Source organism: Nicotiana sylvestris, chromosome 4 (genome assembly GCF_000393655.2).
Source record: "Nicotiana sylvestris chromosome 4, ASM39365v2, whole genome shotgun sequence".
NCBI classification, from domain to species: domain Eukaryota; kingdom Viridiplantae; phylum Streptophyta; class Magnoliopsida; order Solanales; family Solanaceae; genus Nicotiana; species Nicotiana sylvestris.
In genome coordinates this window covers 49,054,450-49,081,118 of record NC_091060.1, presented here as the reverse complement: position 1 = coordinate 49,081,118, position 26,669 = coordinate 49,054,450, and the positions used below count along the sequence as shown (strand labels likewise).

Below are 26,669 nucleotides of genomic sequence, written 5' to 3'. Positions count from 1 at the left end.
CTTATTTCTGTCCTGAGTCATATACAAGAAATGCTAACTCCATCCGGTTCAATTCGTACGATTAGAGGTGTACAAACCGAATCAGAAAATCGCACCAAACCAAAAATCAAACCAAATTGATTAAAAAACCCGATTAGATTTGGTTTGATTTGGTTTGGTATTGAGTAAAAAAAATCCGAACCAAACCGACATATAAATATATAATTTTTATATATACTTTTAAGATTTTATATAGAATTTTATTTAAAAAATCTCTAGAAATAATTGGGATTATCTTGCAGGATATAATATTTAATAGTATATGATGTGTTCCATATTTATTAACCTTAAATTATGGGTTGTATGATCACTTTCTCATCAAGTGTTACTGGAATGCGTCAATCTCTTTGTTCTTCCATATTCATATCATATGTTAAGATCTATCAAATTGTTATATCTTTTTCGAATGTGAAGTGATTATTATTATTATTTAGGTATCATATTGATTTTTATGTTTATTTACTAAATTCAGTTAACCTTGAAAGTGTACATCAACGAAATTATATTGTAAGACGACTAAAAAAATAATTATTATGTATTACTAAGAAAATTCTCTCATAAGAATATTTTAATAGATAATATGTTTGTCAATTTTTTATATTTTTACTAAACATATATTTATCTATCAAAATTTAACAAAGTAAGATTGAAATAATATTTAAGTAACAAAAAGGCATTTTTACCTCATATAGCAAAGGTTAACACCTTATTTATTTTAAATAAATACCATTTAAAAAAATTATATTCTATAAATACCTTTTAAGGTTTATAGCAAAATATTTAATTTTGGTTACATCCTAACCCTAAGCCACTAAATACGCTAATCAGTTACAATATTTTCTTTCTCTCTCTACTTTGATACATCCCATTCTCTTCTCCCCTCCCATTAAAATTTCCGATTCTCTTCCTCTTCTCTGTCTAGTTCGCTTGCGATTTTCTCCTCCATCGATATCCTCCATTGTAACAGTGCTTAAAGAGGAAGATTTTTTTTTTGTGCATCACGAAATGTTTAATGCCTGACATTAAAAATCTACTTACAATTAGGGGTAAACTTGATTCTTCATCAACTTAATGTCAATTCTGGCCGCCTACGTCAAAGCGGAAATAGGAAATCAAAAGAGAAAAAATCCATTTCAAGAGGAAAGTAATGGAAAGCTGAATTAGTAGAAGTCACCCAGCCACTGCTGTCCACATTAGAGCAAATAGGCCTGCCCTGAATGGTTGTTGACACCATGATCAATTAGTCGTATGTCTTATTCTACCACTAAAATTCCGAGCACAACGCTCTGCATTGAAATTAGGGTTTGTTCTTGAACAAAGACGACGGAGTTTGGGGCTGAGCAACTTGATTTTCTGTTGATATATTTCAATGTATTTTCATGTATTTCATTGTATTCATTGTCTTTTTTTCACTGTAATTCAATATATTTCGTTGTATTCCATGTATTTCATTATATTCACTGTCTTTTTTTCCATTGTATTTTAATGTATCCCATTGTATTCTATGTATTTCATTGTATTCACTGTCTCGCTATATGCCATGAATGTATTCATATGTTTTTTTTAATTAATATAATTTATGTATTCAAATGTATTATATAATTTCTCTGAAGATTGCTATGTTTTTGGTGTATTTTTGGTTGAGAATCTTTTTTATAACTGAAAATACAAAATTTATGTGTTATAATTGAGTTTGTTGAGTTATATTAGGAGTCTATTATGTTAATTGATTCCCTTTCCGTTTTAAAAACAGTGTAATCCCCTATTTCATACCGTGAATACAGTCGAATACAATAATCTGTCCAGCTGTAATCTCACGTTTCACTCCATGAATACAGTCGAATACACTCGAATACAACAACTGATTAGCTGGACCTCCTGATTCACGCCTATTTTTGCTAATGTATTCATGAATACAATAGCTTAAATACATCAAATGCATCTTATAACCACATAAAAGATATCTATAATCCGTAATATAGCAAATTGTATCTATAGGTGGCTAATTACTACTAAAAGATAGTGCTTTATGAAAATTTCCCTAACAAAAAATTCGAAAACCCGAAAAATCCGACAAAACCAAACCAATCCAATCCAAACCGTTATAATTGATTTGGTTTGATTTTGAAAAAACCAAACCATCCAGCTCCAAGTACACCCCTACCTATGACACAGGAGTAGTTTGTTTGGACGCAATTTTTTTTTTTTTTAAAAAAAGATAATTTTTGGAACTCGTAATTTAGACATGTGTTATAAGACTTTTCTCATGAAATTTAAGAAAAAGGATAATTTTTAGAGCTCATAAATTTTTGGAACTCATAATTTAGACATGTGTTATAAGAAATGCTAACTCCATCCGTTTCAATATTTATGTGTTATAAGATTTTTAAAACTTGTATTCTAAATGTGTTATAATATTTGTATTCGTACAAAATTTTTGTCACTAGGAATAAAAGGGAAGTTTTTTTTTTTTTTTTTTCAAATTTAAGAAGTTATATTATAATATTCTTTTTAGTACGGCCAAAGAGAAAATAAGCTGTTGATCATCTCCTTCTTGCGAGCTCAAGATTATAAGCCTAAACCACAGAATTCATTGACCAGTAGGAACCCATTTTTAAGTCAAAGTCCACGTGGGCATATCTGCCAACTGGCGGCTACAGTTGAAACACAGGTACTTATATGTTTTCTTCTCACAGACACAAATACACCTATTCTCATGTAAAGATTGCATCTTTTTTAAAATTCAGACAAATGGGTGTGCTTGAAATGGGGAATTATATTGATTGGGAACAAGAATCGTACCCACAATATGAAGATTTCATAGTGCTTCCTTTGTTTGCCCTTTTCTTTCCCACTGTCAGATATTTTCTTGATAAATTCGTATTTGAGGTATGTACTTCTTTAAAAGTTGTCATTTTTCTCTTTGATTGTAATTTCTTTTGAATGTTCCAGTTACTCGGTTACTCGTGCACAACTGAAATTTGAAAATTAAAAAGAGGTTTCTTGATCCTAATAGTATATTGGCCGAGCTTCGGGGAAGCCAAAAGTATTTATTTGAAAAAAAGGTTAAGTTGAGAGAGTTGAGTTGGTTGGCCAAGCTTTAGGAAAAAATAACTGATTTTGGAGTAGAATCAAAAGCTATTTTTCAGAAGTCGAAAAGTAGTTTTTTCCAAAAAACACTAATGGAACCTTGGCCAAACACAAATTATTTCTTTAATATTGGCAAAAGTGTTTTTCAATTTGATTAGCCAATCAGAAACTGCTACTACCTTTTCCAAAAGCATTTATGACAGAACACACTTTTCGAAATAAGAAGATTCGAATGTTTGGCCAAACATGCTATAAATATCCTTTTTCTCAACATATTTAGCTAGCGTTTGGCCATAGATTCCCAAATTTATTTTGAAAAATCTGATTTGGGTGAAGTTTCGTTTGAAAATGAAAACGTGTTCGGACATACGTTTTCAAAACATATTTTCCAAATTTATTTTAGAAAAACATGTATATTATAAGTGTTTGTAAAGATTTTGGCCTAAAATCAGCTATTGAGCTGGTTTTGGGATTTTGCCAAAATATAGGCAAAATCTATGGCCAAACATGTGTTTGCCAAATAAAACCCAAGTTTATTTTGGCAAAATCTATGGCCAAACGGGTCCTTAGTATTTTTTACGGGTTTTATTTGTTTTGGTGATTCTGGAGTGGTTGGATCTGGTATTTAACTTGCTCGATTTCTATGTTCGTCATTGGACATTGACCGAGGTCACCTCAAGCAAAAACTTACGCGCATATTGTGTTTATACCAAACCAAATAATTTAACTTTGGTAGTTAAAGATTAAAGTAAATGTATATTTTGTGTAACCTTGGTTAAGTGATAAATTTGGCATGAAACACACATCTTTCCTTCATTGGTTTGATGTAAGCACCTGATGCAAATAAGTTTTTACTGGTTACCTTATACCATATTGGATAGTTTTTTGCTTGTTTCTCTTCTTTCTCTTTTGTAATAATTCTTACATTAGGTCTGATGTTATAGTTTGTTTAGAGCTATGTGTATCAGTAGAGAATGTAGAGCATCTCTACCTATAAGTGTCATATAGCGGATCCTAACTTGTTTGATGACACCTTACCGTGCCCGAAGGAGAAGGACTATAGAGTTTGGTAGAAGACAGGGGCAAATTTGTTCATGAATCACGAGAAATAGGACCTTAATCTGCAAATTGTTTATTTATCATGTTCATATTCTAAAATTCCTAAAGAGTTTGACTACTAAAGCATGATTGACAACTCATAGCCATGAGAAAATGTAACATGGCGGCCTTCATGCTTAAGTTTTAAGTAAAGGATATGCAGAATAATCCGAGTCCACCCTGCTGCGCAAGAGTCTTATCCCTAATTCATTTGTTGCTCTAAATCTGTATTCCTACACAGTCTTACACTGTTTTGATGATAATTTCTTTGATATAGAATGGTTGTACATGTCGCAGAAAGTGGCTAGGAGGTTAATATTTGGTAAAAAAAGGTTGGTGCTGGAAAATGAGACAGATAGACAGAGAATAAGGTTACGGAAATTCAAAGAATCAGCATGGAAATGTATGTATTTTCTATCAGCAGAAGTTTTCGCACTTTCAGTGACCTACAACGAGCTTTGGTTGAAAACAACCAGATACTATTGGGTAGGGCCTGGAAATCAGGTCTGGCCTGAGCAGAAATATAAGTAAGATGTTTCTTTTCTGTTGAACTTTTAATTGGTTTTCGCGTGTCTTTTTCTTTTGTGAGGTGGAGAGCTGGGGTTGAGGATGGGTAGTTGGAGTTGTGATTTCTTAAGAAATTATTTGTCAAAAGTTACTGATTTTTGTGACAGCTAAGAATTCCTACGGTTTTCAAGGAAACAATTGTGATTCTTTGCTTTACAAAATCTATTAATTGTCGTCATTTATTCTTATGTATCATAAGATTTTCATGCGCTATTGGCTAATTTGACTTCCATGCTTTGATTGAATCTTTTTTGTTCATGCTAACTAATTATTGGAGTGACTGTCTTGTGTAAATTTAGGTCAAAGCTAAAGGCACTGTATATGTATGCTGGTGGATTCTATGCATATTCGATATTTGCACTAATATTCTGGGAAACAAGACGATCCGACTTTGGGGTGTCAATGAGTCATCATGTTGCCACTGCGATTCTTATTGTCTTGTCCTATATTTTCAGGTGTGTTTTTGTGGAGGCGAGCTTAAGATCATTGCATGACAAACTACTTTCGCATAAAACTCTGAGAGAAGCGATGAAACATCCAAAAAGTTAATGATGATTTTAAACATTTGAAAGTCACACACATATTAAGAGGTTGATAGCTCTTTTGAACTAATAACTTTTTGAATAATTCAATTGGAAAATGCAACCTAAGTAATTTAAGAATTACTGCAATTCCCTAGAGGTAACAATGAGCCTGGAGTTCTATTAGCTTTTTTCACCTTTGTACAGGTTTGCAAGAGTTGGTTCAGTTGTTTTAGCGCTTCATGATGCCAGTGATGTATTCCTGGAAATAGGGAAAATGTCCAAATACAGTGGTGCTGAAGGTCTTGCCAGTTTTTCATTTGTGCTTTTTGCTTTATCTTGGATTGTACTTCGCCTCACATACTTCCCTTTCTGGGTTCTTTGGAGTACAAGGTGAGTATTTGAAGAACCTGTTCATCAGCAAGTAATTTATGCTCAGTAATTTTCCTTCTCATGATTGCTTATTTCATTGGACCTTCGTTATACTGGAATAGCCACTAGAACGTTTGCCTTATCGGCATAGTGACTATCATAATATGATGATACCAGTAAGGCATTCAGTGCGTGAAAGGGGACAAACCAGATCGTAGTTGAAAAATATACTTTTCGCTGATAATCGTTGGAAAGTTTGATCTAGGATTGGTCTATTCTTTGGTGGATGCAGAATGATTATTGAAATACTGCTTTGCTGCATATCATATCCCTCATTTCTTCATCAACCTTCTTTCACTGTCTAGAAGCACAGTGTCGTATAGTCCTCATAGAATAAAGTTAAAATGTACACTGTCTTGTTGATAAGAAACAAATAGCTCCAGTAAAGATACTTGTGTTTGCTTCTTTGTTAAGAGAAAGATTATTTTCTCTAATACTTTCCATGTCCTCTCTCTTAACGATTGCATTGTACCCTTGTTTATTCTTTTCGGAGACTTCACTTGCATGTTGTTTTCGGAGACTTCACTGACGAGAAAAAGTTGTTTATGAGTTTTTTTTTTGGAAATCCTTTTCTTTTTGTTTTCTCTACACAGTTACGAAGTTATCCAGACCTTGGATAAGGAGAAGCACAAAGTTGAAGGACCAATCTACTACTACGTATTCAATTCCCTTCTATACTGCTTGCTGGTTCTTCATATATATTGGTGGGTGTTGATATACCGGATGCTTGTTAAACAAATCCAGTCTAGGGGCCAACTAAGTGAGGATGTTAGATCTGGTAAGCTAAAAAAGCGACATACTTATCTTGTATAACATCTTGATATGACATCTATGGCGGCAATTTCAGTTGTTATGAAATGAAGCATCACACGTTGAAGTCTAATTTTGCAGCCTGTATGATAAAATTACCTGTGTAGAGTAATGCCTTTTCCTAATGAATTCACTCCATTGCTCTTTAAGGGATAGAAACAGCTAACTACTTATCTAAGTTCAATGCCACCCATAAGGTTGTTATGAAATACGATTGTGATTATTGCACGCTTCAATCACCAAGCTTCTCTTTGGAGTGGAAAAAAGGATTGACTACCTTATTGAGTTCTGTTTGAAATGGTTTCCATCATGGCAACCAGACCTGAATCCTTTGTTTGTTAACTAAATTAATCAATTAATCCTAACCATGTTGATAAGTGTGCTTTTAGCATATTAATCTGCTCACGTTGGATAAATTATTTGGTTTAAATTGTTGAGACATACACGACGTAATCTAAGATGCTCTCTATCACTGAGTTAATTGACATAGGATAACTTGTTTTTTGTCAATAGCGTCATATATCTTCTAAACTATAGCTATATTTGCTAGCTTCTCTAATCTATAGCTATATTTGCTTCCATATTTTATAGATCCTGTTTTGAATTTAATATCTTATTGATCGGTCATCATGTTCTATTTTATGCAGATTCAGAAGAGGAAGATGACCATGAACATTGACCATGCAACAAGTGTTTTATCTCCTCTGTGAAGGTACTTGATAGATCTTCATATGGACGCCAATGGATAGACGATAACGTAAAGAATTGTCATAAGCAGTTGCATTCATATGTTTTTATGCAAGTTTCTTTGCCTACAAAATAGGCACACATAATTATCCATGTTCCTCCCTGCTGGAAAAATTATGGCAAAGAAGTTCCTGCTGTATTTCTTGAGCCGAGGGTCTTTCGGAAACAACTTTCTACCTTCATAAGGTAGAGGTAAGGCCTGCTTACACATTACCCTCCCCAGACCCGGCCACTTGTGAGATTCTATTGAGTTTGTTGTTGTTCCTGCTGTATCTAACACAGATTCATCATTCACTCATTTAAGGAATCCGCTCTTGTTTATGTATAGTTCATATACCATATGTTTGTTATTTAACTTGTATTTTGTAAATTTTCTTGGCCCTTTTTGCTTGCCCTTTGTAGATAAGAAAACTACTCATCTACCTGTTCTTATTCTTGTTTTTTTTCCTTTGTACAGCAAGGAAACAACAAAGATTCACATGAACCAGATAAGCATTGAATCTTTGACTCGAAAGTCAAAAAAAGCTGTGATAATTTACCTGGTGCCTGTATTAGTAAGAGGTAGCAAGTATCGGGTGGAATAGTTAAGGTACGCTCAAGCTGGCCCCAACGTTGAGGTAGGTTGAAGGCATTGCTCATGTACAGGAGACAGATTGATCATTTGCAAGTTGATATGTCCACCCTTTTCATATCATTGATGCTTGCATAAGGTTATCTCTTTCTCCTTTATTTTTTTCCCACTAAGAATGTGTGCATAATGATGTCGAATTTGTAATATAGAAGATTTGAAACTGGTCGACCGTTTAGATTTGGCCCAGAGAAGTTGATGTAAACTGATATCATCGACTTTCGACAGTAGTTTCCAGTTATCCAAGTAGATGTCAAATTTTGTTCTTAATGATTTTAGCAAAATTTAGATGTGCAATTCCCATTTTCGTTATTTTTATTTGAAAGTGTTATTTTTCTGTCAACTTTTGTGCACCTCAATTATTTCACCGAATACTCCGCATTGTCTAATGGATACTTGGATTTTCCTACAAGCACGGGTGCAAATTAATACATGAGGAAACAGAAGAAAACAAAATGAAACCATTTCATATCTTGAGCCATGTCAATCCAGTCCATAGCCTCCGAGGGGACCAGAGACACATGTAGGACATGTTCTCTAGGTTCAACTTAGCTCATCGTTTTCGGCTTGAACTATGAATATATGAAAAAGAAAAAAAAAAAAATTAACATGTATGCATATAATAAGAGCAATGTACTCATTCAGAAGCCGATAACTTTAAATTTTGGATTCACTTTTACGAGCAGTTTGGCATTTATAGACTTCTACGTATAACTTGTTGTGACCTAATTTATTTTCTTCTTTTTATCAACCGGCCATCTTTCCCAATAAATACTGTCCAACATAAGATAATTTTTCAGTTTTTTTTTTTTTTTGTTCAAACACCCTTTGTTAAGTGGTTGATTATCTCATCTTGTTATAAGGCTAGAATCATACCTAAATGTTAATAAAGGAGTTGGGAACTATATTATCCTTAAAAACATATATGCATTTCCTAATCAATTAGCCCAAGAAAACTAAGAAGTAACATTAATTAGTAACTTACAATATTGAAGCATCATTAGAACACCTTTCAAGACTCATGACTTCTGACATGAACCATAGTGGAGAGCCTACCTATGGCAAAGCGAATTCAAAATCTAAAATAAGCGCGTATAGAATAGGTGACTCATTATATATATCATATATAGCTCGAATTAAAAGTACGGATTTCAGTTAAACACTAGAGCACATACCCTGAGTCTTCCTTTGCACCGCGGGAATGGAAAAGTTTGGGGGTTGATTGGGATGATGACAGTTTGATCTCGAACCTTAGATTGTGACAGATAAAACTAAAAAAAGAATTCTTATCGAAAAAAATAAAAAAGAAATTCCCTAAAAGTGCATCCCCTAGTCCAAGAAGTTTTTTATTTTCATTAAAAAGTTTTGACAATTGTAAATGTATTCTCAGCAAAAGTTGAAGGGGTCAAATTTTGGCTTGTAATTATAGAAGACAATGGGTTTGGTCACTTGCAAAAACTCTATCATGAAAAGACACAAGCCTTTTATGATGCAGTTCTTCTGGTAATTATTGCATTACTAAAATTAGTATATTGTGTTTAGGTTTCTTAGATTAGTCACTAATTTAAGCATTTTACTGTCAATGCAATTTAACCGGCAATAACATGTTAATGGATCAAGTTTTGTTATAAATATTACCTGTTGTTGTAGGTTAACTTAATCTGATGGTGTAAAAATACGATTGTTAGTGTATAGATAATGTGTATGTTGGTCGCAGGTTGGTGGACCATATTGGGATGTTCCATTAGGTAGAAAAGACTCAAGAAGTGCAGGATATGCCTTAACTGATACAAATCTTCCAACAGCTGATGAAGGACTTATTTTCATTATTTCTAAGTTTATATCTCAGGGCCTTTCTGTTACTGATATGGTTGCTCTTTCTGGTAAGTATTGTCCTATTGATCATCACATGAATTGTTCTACTTCTACAGTTTCTTTCATCAAGCCCATATATAGCCACCTGAACTAATCATGAATGTTGTAACAAGAAATTACACTTATTTACTTACAATTTTTTTTCTAATCAAACAATCGATCAACTCGAACCTCATCGATCTCAAATTAACTAGGGTTGACTAAGGAATTCATCATAATTGATTAAAAAAAAAATGCGTTGACCGTCTACCTAGCTCGCCCTGTTTTCTTATTTAGGTTTTGGAATAGATTATAAATTCACATCGGTGGAGTTAAAACATGTATTTTTTTTTAATAAATAGACAATGTTATAGTGGAAATTAATTATCACCAGTCAAAAAATTCACATAAGGGCGAAATAGAAAAAAAGAAAAGAGTACAAGAGACAAAAAAGATATAACTACCAAAAGAAAAAGTTACATGAAAAATAAAAAGAAAAATAGCTCTAAACAACAAGAATTTGAAAAATTGACAATTTTCCAAATCAGATTTTTTGCTTTCAATTGATATGCATATTCAAGGGCCAAAAACAAAATAGAGACAATTGGGGTGGTAACCACTTTTTGTGAATTAACAATACCTTCAAATTAAATAATTGGAGTTAACAATACTTCTTATGAATTAACATTACCGCAATACTTCTTATTTAATCCTGAGTTTGGGATCGACTATACTTTGGAAACTTACACAAGATCTTGTTCTTGGCTGCCTAAAAATGACAGGTGCCCATACAATTGGGAAGGCTCGCTGTGTGAATTTCAAGAAGAGAATATATGGAGATTTCCTAATGACTACTTCATTGAATCCAATTTCTCATACATACCTTAGTAACTTGAAATCAGTCTGTCCTCCTATTGGAACTGAATCAGACAACAATGAAACAGCCATGGACTATGTCACGCCCAATTTATTTGACAATTCTTATTACCATGTTTTGCTTAGAGGAGAAGGACTCATCAATTCAGACCAAGAACTCTATTCAAGTTTCCTTGGAATTCAAACAAAAAAACTTGTTGAGGAATATGCTGTAAATCCAATTGCATTCTTTGAGCAATTCGCGGAGTCCATGGTAAAATTAGGGAACATTACGAATCTTGAGACTTGTGTGAATGGTGAAGTTAGGAAGAATTGCAGGTATGTGAACACATAAATTAAGGGTGACGATTTGATTGATATCCTTAATGTTGCCGTCCGACGAATATATGATAAAGGAGCTCCGGTTGACTAAGTTATAAAGATGAGGTGATAATAATTTAAGTCCTTAAGTTTCCTTTGTATTACAATTAGTATGGTAGTTTTGTTATTTTTTCTTCACACCTTAGCTTTCATTCCATTAGCTAAAGTCCTTATGTCTTATATAAGGTTCTCGAACACCTGTTATTTACTGAGAAGAGTTATTACGTTTCTTAACTAGCTTACTAATATTTATATCCCAATCATTGTAATCGGACGGATATTGACGATGTGAAACATTTTCTCTTTATTTAATTTTCTTTTTTGCTTTACTGTTCTTACTTCATTTGTAATTTAGTAACTCGAACGCTACAATTTGGTATCAGAGCCTCGGCTCCTGGCATTCGAAATGGTGGCTAAACAGAAAAAGTCATCTCCAGAAATGGGTTGCGGCGAGTCGAAACTCAGCTACAAATGTTCATAGAGGAATCTATGAAATATATGGATAAACTGGAGAATAAGCACTAGAACTTTTAAGCAAAATAGTGGAATTTATAGGCCCCACCAAACAAATCGAAGATATTTATAAAAGTGATGACTAACCAAAACAGAGCAGAGCCTCCGTCGTTCGATAATTCCGTTATCTTCAACACTCAAGGCGAACTCTCAACTGAAGCAGGTCAGTCTGCTGTTGGAGGTAGTACCCGGAACCTCGCTTCATCTGTTTCACCCCTACAACTTTGTTGTTTACCGACTAACACTAGAGCCTATGTTGATATTCCGCCAAGCACTCTCTTAAACCCTTCTGTTGCAACCTTTCAACTACCCTATGTCCATATATAATCTCATTTCAACCTATTCCTAGACTTCCCGGCCCTTGATTCCACAGTGAGCCTGTACCCAACAGCTACACATTCTTTTGTTCCTCAGATGCTCATACTCAATGTCGTCAATACCCCCCTTTTCACATATTAACTCACACCCTATGTCAACCCAAGCCTTTAGCCTCAAACCTACCCAATTTTCATGAACCCCAGCTTCACCATTCCCATTAGCTCATTCTCTACGATCCCAATAAACCAACCTATTTCTTACCTTTTAACTTTTGAATTAAGGCTGTATTGTCTGTACTAGTATCTTTACCTTTCTCTTCTTCTTTGAACGCTCCTCTGTAATGCCCCCCTCCCTCCCAAAGTCAAAACCAGATCCAGATGCTCCCAGCCGGCGACTTCCCGATGCCGGCGAGCACCTCCCTCAACAGGTTAACCCCCCTCATCTCCTTCTCCTCCTTCTCTCTCTTCTTTCTTCTTTCCCTCACCCCCACTCCCAAACTTCACTGTTTCATCTCTTTTCCCCCACTTGCACAGGGTAAATCTCCTCATCCAATCTTCTAGCTTTGTCTCTTTATATCTATTTTAGTTTTGTGATTCCTATATTTTGTATGCTGGCACATACATTTTTTTTCTTGTGCATTATTTTTACTAATTACGCACAATTTTGTTTATTCATAAACTTAGTACCTTCAAATTCGCTTCCTTTTTATCTGTGTTTCTTTGCAATGGTTGGGCATCACCAGTGGTAGCGGTGACAACCCCTATTTGTTTGGCTTTGTATTTTTTTTTGTGTATTTTAGGTTAGGGTTGGTGGCTTTTGGCGGCGAGCGAGACGTGCATGTGCAAACAGTAAAGAACAGCCCGGCAGAATGTCAATAAGGAGGGGCGAGAGTTGGACGTGAACAAGCTAGGTGGCCACAACACCGTTGGGTATACCAAGACAATTCCCAGATTCTACTTGCGGGTTTTGGTACCTCCCGTTTTCCTGTTTCCTTCCGTTGTGTTAGTTAAATTACTGCCGTCTTAGTTCATATTAGTTTATTCACCATATTAGCGTGCCTGTACTTACAACTTGCCTTCTTCTAGTTTGATCTATTGCCTTGTGTGTGTTAGTGATCCCCCTTAGTCCGCCGGAGGTATAATGGCTATGGTCTGGGATGGTTGAGTGAGATCATGTCCTCGGGGGGAGCGAGGGGTGGGACAGGAGGTAGGGCGAGGGTTAGGGGGTGGGTCGGGAGGCAAGGGATGTAAAAGGAACAAGGGTATCTATTGGTTGAGAATTGGGTCATAGAACGTAGGTACATTGTCGGGTAAGCCTATAGAATTGGCAAAGATCCTCCAGAAGAGGAAGGTCAATATAGTGTGTGCCTAGGAGACAAGGTGGGTAGGGTCGAGGGCGAGGGACGGGGACGAGTATAAACTTTGGTACTCAGGAGTCCAGAAGGGTAAGAATGAAGTAGGTATCTTGGTGGAGAGGGAACTTAGAGAGTCTGTATTTGAGGTTAGACGAGTGAATGATAGATTGATACTTATTAAGTTGGTGGTTGGAGAGTGTACCCTAAACGTCGTTAGCGCCTATGTGCCGCATGCGGGCCTAGATGAGGAGGTTAAACGACGCTTCTATGAGGGGTTAGATGAGATTATGTGCTAGGTGTGAGCACGTGATTTTTGCCCTACGAGAACTACTCCCAAAAATTCAAAATAAAATGGTTTTTGTGTTGTTTGTGATTTATTTGTATTTTTGTCTGTGCATGGTTATTTCTACTTTAATTAAGAAAAATGCAAAAAAATATGTGTTGCATGGACATTTAGGATTTAATTTTACAATTTAGGATTAATTAAATAGTAATTTGTTTTACGAAAATGAAAAAATCGAAAAATAACGTACTTCACATTTTTAGGGTTTAATGTCAAAATTGTGTGATTATCTTTGTATTTAATTTTGTGTGATAATTATTATTAAGGGTTAATTAGTATTCTTTAAAGTTAATTTTGAGTTTTGATAATTAGAAATCAAAAAGAAAATAAAAGAAGAAAGAAGGAACAAGAGAAGAAGAGTTAAAATCGGACTGGGCTGGTTCCTAAAAGAAAGTTTCAGGCCCAATGTCACACCCCAACCCAGGCCCAAACCAGCTGGTTTCAGAGACAAATCAAACGACGTCTATTAGTAACGCTCAATCTGGGCCGTTGATCTCAACTGATCAAACGGTCCCAAAGCCTTGACCCAACCCGACCCCGACCCGTCACTTCAATACCCGGTCTAACCCGATCCCTTCACAAAAACCAAATGACACCATCTTTTTAAGTGAGTTGATCCAAGCCGTTGATCTCAATTGATATAATGGCTAGGATCAAATCGCTTGCCCCCATATATAAGTCCAAACCATACCCCCGCCCTCCAAACCAAACCCCCCTCGCCCCATCATCTCTCTCAAACCCTTCAGAGACGCCCCCCAAACCCTAGCCGCCCTCGATCCCTTCGCCTGAAAACCCGGCGGTGCCGACTCCGATGGTCGTGAAATTCACACCACTGAACCTCCTAACCACCCTCAACACAGATCCCTACCCCTTTAACCTCGAATCATCCCGGTTTGTCTCGAATCTTCAATCGAAAATTCGAGCAAAACCCTAAACCTACCCAACCAGTCCCAGGTTCACACCCCAGCTCCACCTGACCCCCTCGTCCCAAATCCCATGTTAGTCTTGCTTAAATCAAGCCGGAACTGGACGAATCCTAAATCGACTGAACGAGCCCTAGAAGAACAAAACCTAGGAATCGATCCAAAAGATTTGAGGTCTTAACCGACTTTAGTCAAGTGTTCTCAATCGAGAACACTCGATTAAGGTCCATTTTGGCTTCAAAGTCTCAAGACGAATTTCAAACTGAAACGGATGGGGTTTGGCCTTGAAGTTTCTAGGTATTTCCTTTTGTTTTCCTTTTCCTTCTATTGTTTGTTTTATTTTGACCGAGTAGTTCGTCATTTTCGTCAAATAGTTCTTCCTACTCTTTCGGACCCTTTTCTTGGTCCAGTTTCCTTCTGTTCATTAACATGTGTTATAAACAGTTTCGTCGATTAATCCGTTCATGTCTGTAGTTTAGTAGTTCTCGTCAAGTTATTTGGTGTCGTTTGTTTTGTTTTCAGCCGTAGGGTTCCATTCAGTTTATCCTCAAGGTCCCTACATTTTTGTGTTTAAGGCTAGTTTAGAACTATGAATATTGGTTCGAATTGCTTCATTTCATGCGATGTTTTGTTCCCTTTTCTTTATTGTTCGTCATTTTGCACATGAGTTCAGTTTGTTTGTCGATTCAATACGTTTACAGTGATCATTCCTTCTGCCTAAGTTTGATTTAGAATTGTGAATGCAGTCAGTTAATCCCATGTACATGTGCATCTTAGCAGCTTTGCATCAGTCTGCTATTTGATCTAATCTGAGTTCTGAGTTAGAACTGCTAGGTGAATTGAATTAAATTGGTTATGGCTGATGTAGTTTGCTGATTAATTAGGAATTAGTTTAGTTATATGATTAAGGAGATTGGTTATAGCTGATGAATTTGGTACAGATTGAAAGGGGTTGAGGTAGGATAGTAGTTCAGGGCATTCAGGAGGGTAGTTTGGGATTTGAAAAGTTTGAAATGGTTAATGAGAGTGGTCTGACAGTAAAGGTACCAATATAACCATTAAACTAGTGTATTGTCCCATAATAGTGGGATGAGAATCAATAATAGTATGAGAGGTTTATTGGGAGTAATTAAAGTAAAAAGTACCAATAACATGTGAATTAATTATTGAAACGGGACATATAGTAGTGGGGAACAAGTGAATTAAAAAGAGAACAAAACATGTAGTAGTGGTTGAGGAATATCATGGGCAGAAATACTTTCTTAATTAGCTTAATGCTCCTAAGAGCTGGAAAGTTAATAAAAGTTGAGCTATAAATGAGAGGAGCTGGACACAGTTTAAGGAGGGATCCTTTTTGAGTCTGGTCTGGGTTTTTCTTTTGGGCAGACCTTATATGAGAAAAGCAATCTGAAAAGGGCAGGGAAAAAAATATAGGAGGGGGGATCTTTTGAGTCTGGCCTGGGTTTTTCTTTTGGGCAGACCTTAGAAGAGAAAAGCAATCTGAAAAGAGAGAGAAAAGAGTTCAAAATTTGAATACAAACAGGTTTCGAGATAGCTTAAGAGGAGTTTGGGTGTAGTGTTGCAGTAGTGTTTTTTTTTCTGATTTCATTTCTGAGGTCGTTTGAGTTGTTTAAGTTTGAGTGTTCTGGTTTTAACTGGTTTCAAATCCACCTGGGTTTGCTGCATATGTTACTGGGTTGTTGGTGGATTGCTGTTTGTATTGCTGCTCGTATTACTGTTGTGCTGCTGCTGACTGCTCTTCCTTCTTTTGTTCTGTTTTTTTTCCCAATCCAGGTACATATCCTGTAACCTCGAGTTTGTGGACATGAAGTAAAATGCTGAATGAATCTCTGTTGATATATCTTTCATGATCCATGTAGTATAAAATTCCAGTAGAATTTTCGTTTGTAACGATGGTTAATTTCTCGGGCACGTTATATTTCATATATGCCTTAGACTTTCACTAGATTTTTATTTGTAACTAAAACTGGACTGTTTGGATTATTGGACTATGATTATTCATTAGCCTTAGTATAGTTTAGTTTGCTTTTGTGTAGTTTAACTTTGTTTTTAAAATTAAAAATAGCTAGAACAGGAAACTGCTCTTAGGATCTATGATTTTCATTCGTATTCACAATTGGAAATTCAAACTATTGTAAGTAATTAGCAGAAAATATCGGTTGTAGTGTTAAGTAGATTCAGACCTGATAAGTAAGTTACTGATTGGAACTTGATTTTAAAATGGATTACGAGCTCCTACTAGTGTATGATCAGGCATTCTTTGTTTTTAAATGCATTAGATAGTTCATTTGCGGATATAAGTCACATACAAAGAAATCCTTAGGATGTAGAGATCTGAAATTGACATAGGTTTTAGGAGTACGAGTTCAGCATGTTTGGTCAACCCTACACAACTTAGGTGACTATGCGTAGGATAATTGAACTCGAAAGTTGGCATGTTAATTTGAATTTAGAATTGATCATTTGTTTTCCAATAATTAGGCCGTTGTGAATAAAATCAGTAGGCCAAGATTCAAATAAAATCAGTGGGAGATCAAGGCTCAATTGAGGGCCTAAACGTGACTGCTTCTGCTCAAATCGGACTTGGGACTGACTCTACTTAAGGCCCAACGTCAGTCAACCCTCCCCTTTCTTAAAGTTGACAATTTTTCCTTTCTTTGGGCTGCCTTTGAGGCCCAACCTGCTGAAAATCTTAGTGTGCTCACTAAAGCTTTTTATTCGATATTGTGATGTAATACTTTCAATGATGGTTTATTAATAATGCTAATTAATTAGAACCTTTCTTTTATCTGTAGAGACAATAAAGGTAGAAAATTATAGTCTCTTTAGGATTGGTCTTTAAATAAGAGATGAGACGAGCCTCGCCAAATAAATGCATAAATTGCAGGGCCCTCAATAAATGGTAAAAATGAAACATTTAGAATTCGGGATGGGCCGTTTAGTGAATTTCACGGCCCTCCCCAAAGATAATAATGCGCTAGTCATTTTAGACGCGCTTTTTAATAATTTACTTTCTTAAAACTCGAGTGCACATTTATGTCCAAATCTAATGGAGTTGAAATGTGTCAATAACCACGGGTGCATTGATGCGACGTGGTTCGAGATGTATTTTCATGACGTTACAATTCTCGTTAAAAATAATAATAATAAAAGCGGTAAAAAAGTTAAAATTTGCACATAGGTTCAACATGTATTAAAATCAGATAAATAAGCCGAATATGACAGTTGAGCGACCGTGCTAGAACCACGGAACTCGGGAATGCCTAACACCTTCTCCCTGGTTAAAATAATTCCTTACTTGGATTTTTGGTTCGCGGACTGTAATACAGAGTCAATCTTTTCCTCGATTCGGGATTCAACCGGTGACTTGGGACACCATAAATATCCCAAGTGGCGACTCTGAATTAAATAATAAATCCCGTTTCGATTGTCCTTTAATTGGAAAACTCCCCCTACGCCCCTTTACGGGGGCGCGGTGAAAAAGGAGATGCGACACTAGGTACCGCCTGCTGATAATATATTCATAGGAGGGGATTTCAATGGTCATATTGGGTCGACCGCAGGTGGGTTTGGCGAGGTGAATGGAGGCTTCGGTTTTGGGGAGAGGAAAGGAGGAGGCACCTCATTGTTGGACTTCACTAAGGCTTTTGGGTTGGTGATTGCGAACTCTAGCTTTTCGAAGAGGGATGAGAATTTGGTTACTTTTTAAAATGCGGTGGCGAAGACTCGGATTGACTATATCCTCCTCAGTAGGTGTGACAAAGGTTTGTGCTAAGATTGCAAGGAGATTCTAGGTGAGATACTCGCGATGCAACATAGGCTCTTGGTGATGGATGTTGGTATTATGGTGAAGAGGAGGAAAATGTCTGCTCGAGGAAGACCGAGAATCAGGTAGGGAGCCTTAACTAAGGATAAATCCCAAGAGTTAGAGGGCGGTTGTCGCCCCTGGGGGCTTGGAGGAGCAGTGGCGATGAGAGCACTATGTGGTCAACGATAGCAGACTGTATAAGGAAGGCTGGGAGAGAGGTGTTAGGGGTCTTGACGTGCGTCTCTGGCGGGCACAAAAGAGACTAGTGGTGGAATAAAGTGGTACAAGGTAAAGTGGAAGCGAAGAATGCGGCGTACCTGAAGTTAGTGGGGAGCATATGTGAGGAATATAGACGAGCGTGCATGGAGAGGTATAAGGTAGCTAGGAAGGAAGCTAAGCTGGCAGTCATGGAGGCTAAGACTGCAGCTTATGGTCGTATGTTTGAAGAACTAGGGGAAAAAGGCGGGGAAAAGAAGTTATTCTGGCTGGCCAAGTTGAGAGAGAGGAAGGCTCGGAATTTAGACCAAGTGAGATGCATCAAGGACGACGATGGTAGAGTATTTATGAAAGATTCCCAGATTAAGAGGAGTTGGAAGACTTACTTTCACAAACTTTTGAATGAAGTAGGGGATCAGGATATTGTGCTAGGTGAATGGAACATCCCGAGGGTCACAGTGACTCTGGGTACTGCAGGCGCATCAAGGTTGAGGAGGTCGTGGGAGCTATGAGTAAGATGAGTAGGGTCAGAGCGACCGGGCCTGACGAGATTCTGATGGAATTTTGGAAGTGTGTGGGGAGAGCAGGTTTGGAGTGGTTGACTAGGTTGTTTAATGTTATTTTAAGGCGAAGAGGATGCCAGATGAGTGGAGGTGGAGTACGGTAGTCCCATTGTATAAGAACAAAGGTGATATCCAGAGTTGTAACAATTATATGAGTATTAAATTACTGAGTCATACTATGAAAGTGTGGGAGAGGGTGGTTGAAGCGAGGGTGAGGATGATGGTATCCATTTTTGACAACCAATTCAGGTTTATGTCGGGTCGTTACTACAGAAGCTATACACCTTGTTAGCAGGTTGGTTGAACAATACAGAGATAGGAAGAAAGATCTGCAAATGGTGTTTATTGACCTAGAGAAAGCATATGACAAGGTTCCTAGAGAAGCTTGGAGGCAAAAGGTGTGTCGGTTCCCTACATTATGGCGATTAAGGACATGTATGATGGGGCTAAGACTCGGGTTAGGACAGTAGGATGAGTTCTATAAAGCAGTGGCTAGACCATCCATGATGTATAAGGTTGAGTATTGGCCTGTTAAGAACTCACATGCCCAAAAGATGAAAGTAGCAGAAATGAGGATGTTGAGGTGGATGTGCAGGCATACTAGGATGGATAAGATTAGGAATGATGATATTCGGGAGAAGGTGCGCGTGGCTCCCATTAATGACAAGATGCGGGAAGTGAGGCTCAGATGGTTCAGGCATATACATAGGAGAAGCCTAGATGCTCCGGTAAGGAGGTGTGAGCGGCTAGTTGTGGAGGGCACAAGAAGAGGTAAAGAGCGGCCTAAGAAGTATTGGGGGAAGGTGATCGGCAGTACATGACGAGGCTTCAGATTTTCGAGGACATGGAACTTGATAGGAAAATATGGAGGTCGAGTATTAGGGTTGTAGGTTAGGAGGTAGTTGAGTCTTGCCTTACTTCATAACTTTGTGAGACTAGTTTGGTAGGATTTATTTTTCCTAAGATAGCTAGTGGCAATGTCGTGTCTTACTATTTCGCTTTTGAGTGCTGGACCTATTTACTAACTATCGCTTTTTCTTTGTATCTTTCTTCTTAATTTCATGTTGCTTCTATTTTTTTACGATTTCTGTGGTGTTACTGATATTTTCTCATTTTATCTTTTTGTCTTCTTGAGCCGAGGTGTAACGACCCGACCGGTTGTTTTGAGCTTTTGCACTTTGTTCGTCAGTTATCGGACATGACTTGCCCCGTGCGATGTATTATGACTTATGTAAATCGTTGATTTTGGTTTTCAGGGTAATCAGAATGAATTTGGTAGAACAGTTCTCAATTTGAAGCTTGAAATTTGAAAGATTTGACCAAGATTTGACTTGTTTGTATATGATCTCGGATCGGAATTTTTATGATTTGGTTAGCTCCTTTGAGTGATTTGGGACTTAGGAGCGTGATTAGAATGTATTTTGGAAGCCCGTGGAAGGCTTAGGCTTGAATTGACGAAATTGAGATTTTGGTATTTTTCGATTGATAGGTGAGATTTTGATATAGAGGTAGGAATGGAATTCCGGAAGTTGCAGTAGTTCCATTGTGTCATTTGGGATATGTGTAAAATTTTAGGTCATTCGGACGTGGTTTGGTTGGGTTTTTGATCAAAAGCGGAATTCGGAAAATTTTGGAATCCTAGGCTTGAATTTGATGTGATTTGGTGTTTTAAAGTTGTTTTGAGCGTTCCGAAGGTTGGGACAAGTTTGAATAAGGTTATGAGATATGTTTGTGCTTTTGGTTGAGGTCTCGGGGGCCTCGGGGTGATTTCGGATGGTTGTCGAAGAGTTTGGGGAATTTGAGAAGCTGCAGATTTTTCTGTTCTAGTATTTCCGCACATGCGGATTTGGGGACCGCAGGTGTGACGCCGCAGATACAAGAAAATGAATGCAGAAGCAGTCAAGGAAGAGAAGTGCAGGAGCCACAAATGTGGTTGGCTGACCGCACCTGCGATGGCGCAGGTGCGGCTACGTGGTCACAGATACGATTTTTGGATTTTAAGTGGAAGCCATAGAAGCGGCTAATTGACCGCAAAAGCGGAACCGCAGATGCGGTAGAGTGACCGCAGATGCGGTAGAGTGACCGCAGATGCGAAAATGCCTGGGTCAGAATGTATATATTTCATCCTTCGCACTTTTGAGAGGGCTTTCATTATATTTCATTTGAGAGAAAGCTTGGGAGAGCTAATTGAAGAGGGAATTCAAGAGGATTTCACGGAGGTAAGATTTTTGGACCCTAAACTTGTTTCTAAGATGAATTTTAACATTTGTAAGCTTGAAATCTATGGAAATCAGTAGTAAAAATGGGTAATTAGGGCTTGAAATTAAGAGACGTTTGAGTGGGGATTTGAGGGGCCATTTAAGGTCCGATTTTGATGTTCTTGATATGTATGAACTTGTGAGAGGATAAGGTTTCCATTGATGTTAATTTTATCGGATTCCGAGACGTGGGCCTGGGGGGGCCGGGTTTGAGCAATTTCGGAATTTTTGATATAAATTGGATATTTTCGAGTGGGCTTTGTTCCCTTAGCATATTGTAATGATTATGTACTGATTGCGACTAGATTTGGAGCATCTGGAGGTTGATTCGTGCGGGCAAATGCATCGTGCGCTAGAGTTTGGACCGGATCGAGGTGAGTAATGATTGTAAATGTTGTCCTGAGGGTATGAAACCCCGGATTGCACATCGTTGTGCTATATTGAGGTGACACACACACTAGATGATGAGCGTGGGGTCGTGCACTGTTGGGGATTGTGATTTAGTCCATCCCGAATGACTGCTTTACAACATATTTGATTGAAAACTATTTGCTAATATTGTGTTTTGGGGGTGAATGCCATATTTAGGCCTTGTGCCAACTATTTGAACCCTTCAGGGAATTTTATTGATATTTCCTCACTGATTTGACTTTAAACTTGTACTCAGTCATGCTATATTCTACTGTTTTCAAAACTCAGCCTTGTTTACTCTACTTTAACACTTGAGATGATATTTTAAATCATATTTTGGGCTGAGCATCATGTTTTACTATTGCCCGAGTGGCTTATGTGATTTTTGACTGAGTAAGGCCGAGGGCCAGTGTTGTGAGGATACTTTTGGGTCGGGCTGCACGCCGCAACGGTGATACACTAATTTTGATTACGAGACCGAGGGCCTGAGATATGTACACCGCGAGGTGGCTTGTTGATATGAGGCCGAGAGCTAGAGATGATGCCACGAGATGACTTGATATTGTGCTAGGGCCGTAAGGGGCCCCTCCAGTAGTCTGCACACCTCCAGTGAGCGCGGGTACCTATTGTGATGTGAGATATAGCCCGAGGGGCTGGTATTGTCCTGAGATATTGCCCGAGGGGCGGATTTGTTGACATTGTGCTCAAGGGGCGAACCTTATGTGTTTATCTTTCTTATTTGCCTGTCATTTACCTGTTTAATTGTGTATTTGTGCCCGAGGGGAGGATATTCTGAGCTTATATGTTCTAATTGCGTTGCATTCAATTGCTTAACTATTAAAAAGTCATTTTTAAAGAAGTTTTAAACTGAGCTAAGTTGCTTTAAGAGATTTCTCAACTTCATTGCTTTCTTACTGGTTTTGTAATACTCTATACAACATGTTGATGTACTTTACGTGTTTTCTTACTACTCAGCTTTCATTTACCTTTATTACTCACTGAGTTGGAGTACTTACCTTACTCCCTACACCTTGAGTACATATTCAGGTATTTCTGCACTCGGTAGCGGGTTTTGGTTGAGTAGAGGTAGAGTCATTGGAGTTTAGCGAGGTGGCTGTCCGACGTCCGCAACACTGCTTTACTCCCTCTTGATGTCATTAGACTATATTTAGTAAATTCTAGAATTTCATTGTATTTTAGACCTTAGTAGATGCTCGTTACTTATGAAACCCTGATGTCGGGCTGTATCTATTTCCGCACTATTCATTTAAATTTACATTATGCAATATCTAATTAATTAAAAAGGCTTAGATTGATTTATTAAAATTATTGATATGAATTTGGGGATTGTGTCGGCTGGCCTTGTCTTCACGAGAGGTGCCATCATGACCGGGTCTGGTTTGGGGTCGTGACGAGTTGGTATCAGAGCCTAGGTTACATAGGTATCACGAGTCATGAGCAGGTTTAGTAGAGTCTCACGGATCAGTACGAAGACGTCTGTATTTATCCTCGAGAGGCTGCAGAACCTTTAGGAAAAACTTCACATTCTTGAATTCTTATTGTACGTCCTTGATTCAGCTTGAAATGTAACTCTTTGAATTCCTTCCACGCGTTCGTATGCGCGCATAAGCGCTCGGTATCAGATATGCATCGATGGCTTGTGATTCCCTGATCGAGGGGTGAGATATGATCTCTGTGTGTCGATATTGGGCTAGTCTGGAAGACTCGAGGCCGGATTTTTGCCTATAGCTTGAGCACTGAGCTGTTGATTATGTTAGCGCATGTTTCTGGATCTATATGTGTTGTTGTGTCCCTATTAAGGGAAGTAATGACTGGATAGCTACGTGATGAGGGTGATGTGACTGCGAGATCTGTTCACATGAATCGAATGAGGTGAGTCGTGGGTGTGTGAAGAACCATTTCTTGTGTCCTAGTTGGGAGTGAAGTAAATTTCATATTGTGGTATGAGTTCAGACTCATGAAGACTAAGTGACTGCGTAATGTTTATGACGATGGAAGGTATACAGAAATGTTAGTTGGAGGCAAAACAGTTGGGTTATCTCCTGCGAAGTGTTTTGAGGTTGTATGATCCTCATGTTGTCTGTTAGAAGATCTCATTTACAAGTGAAATAGATGTGTTGAAATTTAAATATAGGTCGCTTAAGAGAGTGGGCTTGACTGTTGCGAGGATAAATGCGAGATTTGCAGAAGATTTAATGTACCAGATGGTCTGTGTTTCACGAGCTTATGAAGGATTGAGTTTAATCTCACTATGGTATTATGGAAGCAATAGAGTATATGCGTTATGAGTTATTGTGTGTATTTTGGTCTATGGCTACGAGCCAAGTGGGGGAGTCTGCTATTGATTAGGCGATTGCACGGCTAGGTGCTATGTCAGTTCCAGTTTGAGGCGTGCTGGTGAGTCAGTTATGGCTTACGGAGATTGAGACCGAGGATGGCTCGAGTAAAGGAAAATTTTGACAAAGGTTATATTATGCTTCATAGGTGCATGAGAATCACAGAATGTCTTGAGTTGTTATTTGTGAAGGATGCTCAGTGCATAGAGCAGGAAGTTGCTTGGTTGTATTGGGATAAGGTTACATTCTGCGGTGTCGGAGTACTAGTGAGGCACAAGTTGCTCGGTTTATTTGATCAGGCTAATTGCAGACTCTCGAGAACGGTTCTAATAGGTTCAAGATTCTACATGTAATAGTTGGAGATTTTCAAGTTGTGTAATTGGCTAGAAGCTGAGGTTTGCATTTGGAGGGTGTCAAGATTTGTGGTATTTCTATATCAATTATGGGCTTCTATATATCAGTATTAGGAAGGTGATAGTAACGGATTTAGATTCGCAGGAAGTTTCTTCAGAGTAAAGTATTTCGGATGTGGTACCTTAAGGCGTTTAAGAGAGTGTTCGGTGGCTTATGAGCCTTAGTCGGTGTGGTCTTATGCTTGGGTCTCGTGCAGTGAGTCTGGGTTGAGGAATTGTGGTGTTACAACAAGGAGGAGTATCAAGTTGAAGGTAAAGCAGAAGGAAACTTGGATAGATGGGATCGCTTGGTAGTAGGCCGGATCGGCATGGTAAGGATATGATCATTTCTTTGGATGCTTACAAGGTGATGAGTTCTTACAGGTGTTTCACAGCATTGCTCTTAGGTGTTAGTGGCCTGCGTAGCTTGGTTGAGCTATAAGAATTCAGTCATGTCAAGTTTGGTTTTATGCAAGAGGGAGTCGTAGAGTTCCTGATGATTTCTACCGCGGTTTGGAGGTGTATATTTCCTACTGGCATGAGGAGCATGTGATGTATGGTAATTTTCTTCCAGATGTATTCAATAGAAAGTCGTGGTTGGTTGAGTACATAGTTGCTTGTGGCTCGGAAGGGAAATGAAGTCCTCATGTTATCCTAGGATGGTATGGTATATGCGGTATGTTGTGGAGGATTGAGATTGCGTGTGTAAGGCTACAGTTCAGTTCTGAAAGGGAGGTCATAAACTCTTAGGCAGCGGGCAGCTCCAGATAATTAGAGAAATGAGCTTCAGACGATTAGGGAAATGATCTTCAGATGATTTAAGGAAATGGTACTGCTAATTGGGGTGATTTGACGAGGGTATATGTTTCAGAAAAAGGCAGTGTGATTAAGTTGATGGTATTTCAGTAGTATTGCAACACTTTCTTATTAGATCGACTGCTGATATTCGAGTTTGCTTGGTGGCACAGAGGAATTCTAGATTATCTCTCGTGGAATGTTTGGGTATTAGAGGTGTGGTATGTATTTGGGCGGCGGAATTGGGATCGGATATGGCGATTCATGTGCCATATGGATTTAGAGACGGGAAGTTCTCATATTCATGCTATGCTGTGGTTGTGGGTCGTATGTATCGGCACGATATAATGGCTATCGGGGTTTGGATACCCGAGTGGATCCTTTGTTGCTTGGTATGTTATATTTTAGATGTGATATTGGGTATAGACTGGTTGTCTCAGTGTTGTGTCATTCTAGGCTATTACGCTAAAGAGGCAATATTGGCTATGTCGGGAATGCCACGGATTAAGTGGCGAGGTTCGACAGATTTTTATGGTATTAGTAGGGTGGTTTTGTGTTTCGAAGACCCAACGAACGGCTGGGAAGGATTATTTTTTTATTTGGGCTTTCGTGATGGATGTTAGTGCAGAGGCTTCTATCATTGATTCAGTTCCGGTGGTGAGGGGCTTTTCGGATGTGTTTCTCATGGCCGGGCATGTCGCCGGGCAAGGTTGTTGATTTCGGCATTGATTTGATGCAGGGCACCGTATCGTATGGCACTCGGCAGAGTTATAGGAGTTGAAGGAGCAGCTTTATTGTTTCCTTGTTTAGGATTTTATTGGCAGGCCAATGTGGATGCGTGTTTTAACTTGAGTCGGCTTTGTTGGCTCCACATTGTATTGTTGAGGGATGTGTTGATTCTATTGTTATTGAGCTTATTAGTAATCTATGGAGATCTATGAGTTACCTTTCCGTATTGCGAGGCATTAGGATTTGTTGGTTATCGGCATATGTGGTACGGTGTTATTGGGGTCTCTTAGTGGAATTCGAACGGGAGGAGTATTGGATATTGCTTGGCGTATGGCGCATCGGTTATGTCCTTTCGGGTTGTGTGGTGTTATGTATATGCTTTACTGTGGTTATGTTGATTTACTTTGGTTCTAGACATCAATTGCGCGTGGTCGTCAATTTCGAGCATAGTGACTTGAGGTGTTTCATGTGGAACAGTGTTTGGATAGGATCGTGCATTGCAGCAAAGTTATGTGGAGGTATGATCTTGCGGGTTAGATTCGTGTTTTCTGTTTCTATGATGTGAGATGGGCTCTCAGCCTTGTGTTGTGGTGGTACTGGTGAGCTTGTGGTACAACTATTTCATTTGAGTCATTTTCATGATTTG

At 38.1% G+C, this 26,669-nt stretch overlaps 2 protein-coding genes across 5 annotated transcripts; both read left to right on the top strand.

Annotated features, from left to right (window-relative positions):
- The first annotated feature begins 2,739 nt into the window (after nt 1-2,739).
- On the top strand, nt 2,740-8,250 carry LOC104223900 (ASC1-like protein). Of its 4 annotated transcripts, XR_710235.2 has the most exons (8): nt 2,740-2,928; nt 4,525-4,754; nt 5,094-5,249; nt 5,523-5,708; nt 6,341-6,525; nt 7,205-7,269; nt 7,381-7,496; nt 7,762-8,250. XR_710235.2 is itself a non-coding variant. In XM_009775440.2 (7 exons), the coding sequence occupies exons 1-6, from the start codon at nt 2,791-2,793 to the stop codon at nt 7,234-7,236; spliced, it is 927 nt and encodes a 308-aa protein (XP_009773742.1). In that variant the 5' UTR covers nt 2,740-2,790; the 3' UTR covers nt 7,237-7,269; nt 7,762-8,250. The 4 variants fall into 4 exon arrangements, 1 of the variants encoding a protein (XP_009773742.1); XR_710233.2 differs by having other exon boundaries at nt 7,205-7,496; XR_710236.2 differs by having other exon boundaries at nt 4,505-4,754; nt 7,205-7,496.
- On the top strand, nt 7,421-11,135 carry LOC104223917 (peroxidase 11-like). Its single transcript, XM_070172845.1, has 5 exons — nt 7,421-7,440; nt 7,762-7,865; nt 9,323-9,435; nt 9,650-9,815; nt 10,569-11,135. The coding sequence occupies exons 1-5, from the start codon at nt 7,421-7,423 to the stop codon at nt 10,994-10,996; spliced, it is 831 nt and encodes a 276-aa protein (XP_070028946.1). The 3' UTR covers nt 10,997-11,135.
- Nucleotides 11,136-26,669: the final 15,534 nt, after the last annotated feature.

Excerpts from the sequence above, each read along its gene's own strand:
- LOC104223917 (XM_070172845.1), top strand. The coding sequence starts at position 7,421 with ATGGCAAAGAAGTTCCTGCT. Across the intron at positions 7,866-9,322 it reads GGTGCCTGTATTAGTAAGAG|CAAAAGTTGAAGGGGTCAAA; the intron begins GTAGCAAGTATC and ends ATGTATTCTCAG. Across the intron at positions 9,816-10,568 it reads TGATATGGTTGCTCTTTCTG|GTGCCCATACAATTGGGAAG; the intron begins GTAAGTATTGTC and ends TAAAAATGACAG.
- LOC104223900 (XM_009775440.2), top strand. The coding sequence starts at position 2,791 with ATGGGTGTGCTTGAAATGGGGAATTATATTGATTGGGAACAAGAATCG. Across the intron at positions 5,250-5,522 it reads GTCTTGTCCTATATTTTCAG|GTTTGCAAGAGTTGGTTCAG; the intron begins GTGTGTTTTTGT and ends ACCTTTGTACAG. Across the intron at positions 5,709-6,340 it reads TGGGTTCTTTGGAGTACAAG|TTACGAAGTTATCCAGACCT; the intron begins GTGAGTATTTGA and ends TTCTCTACACAG.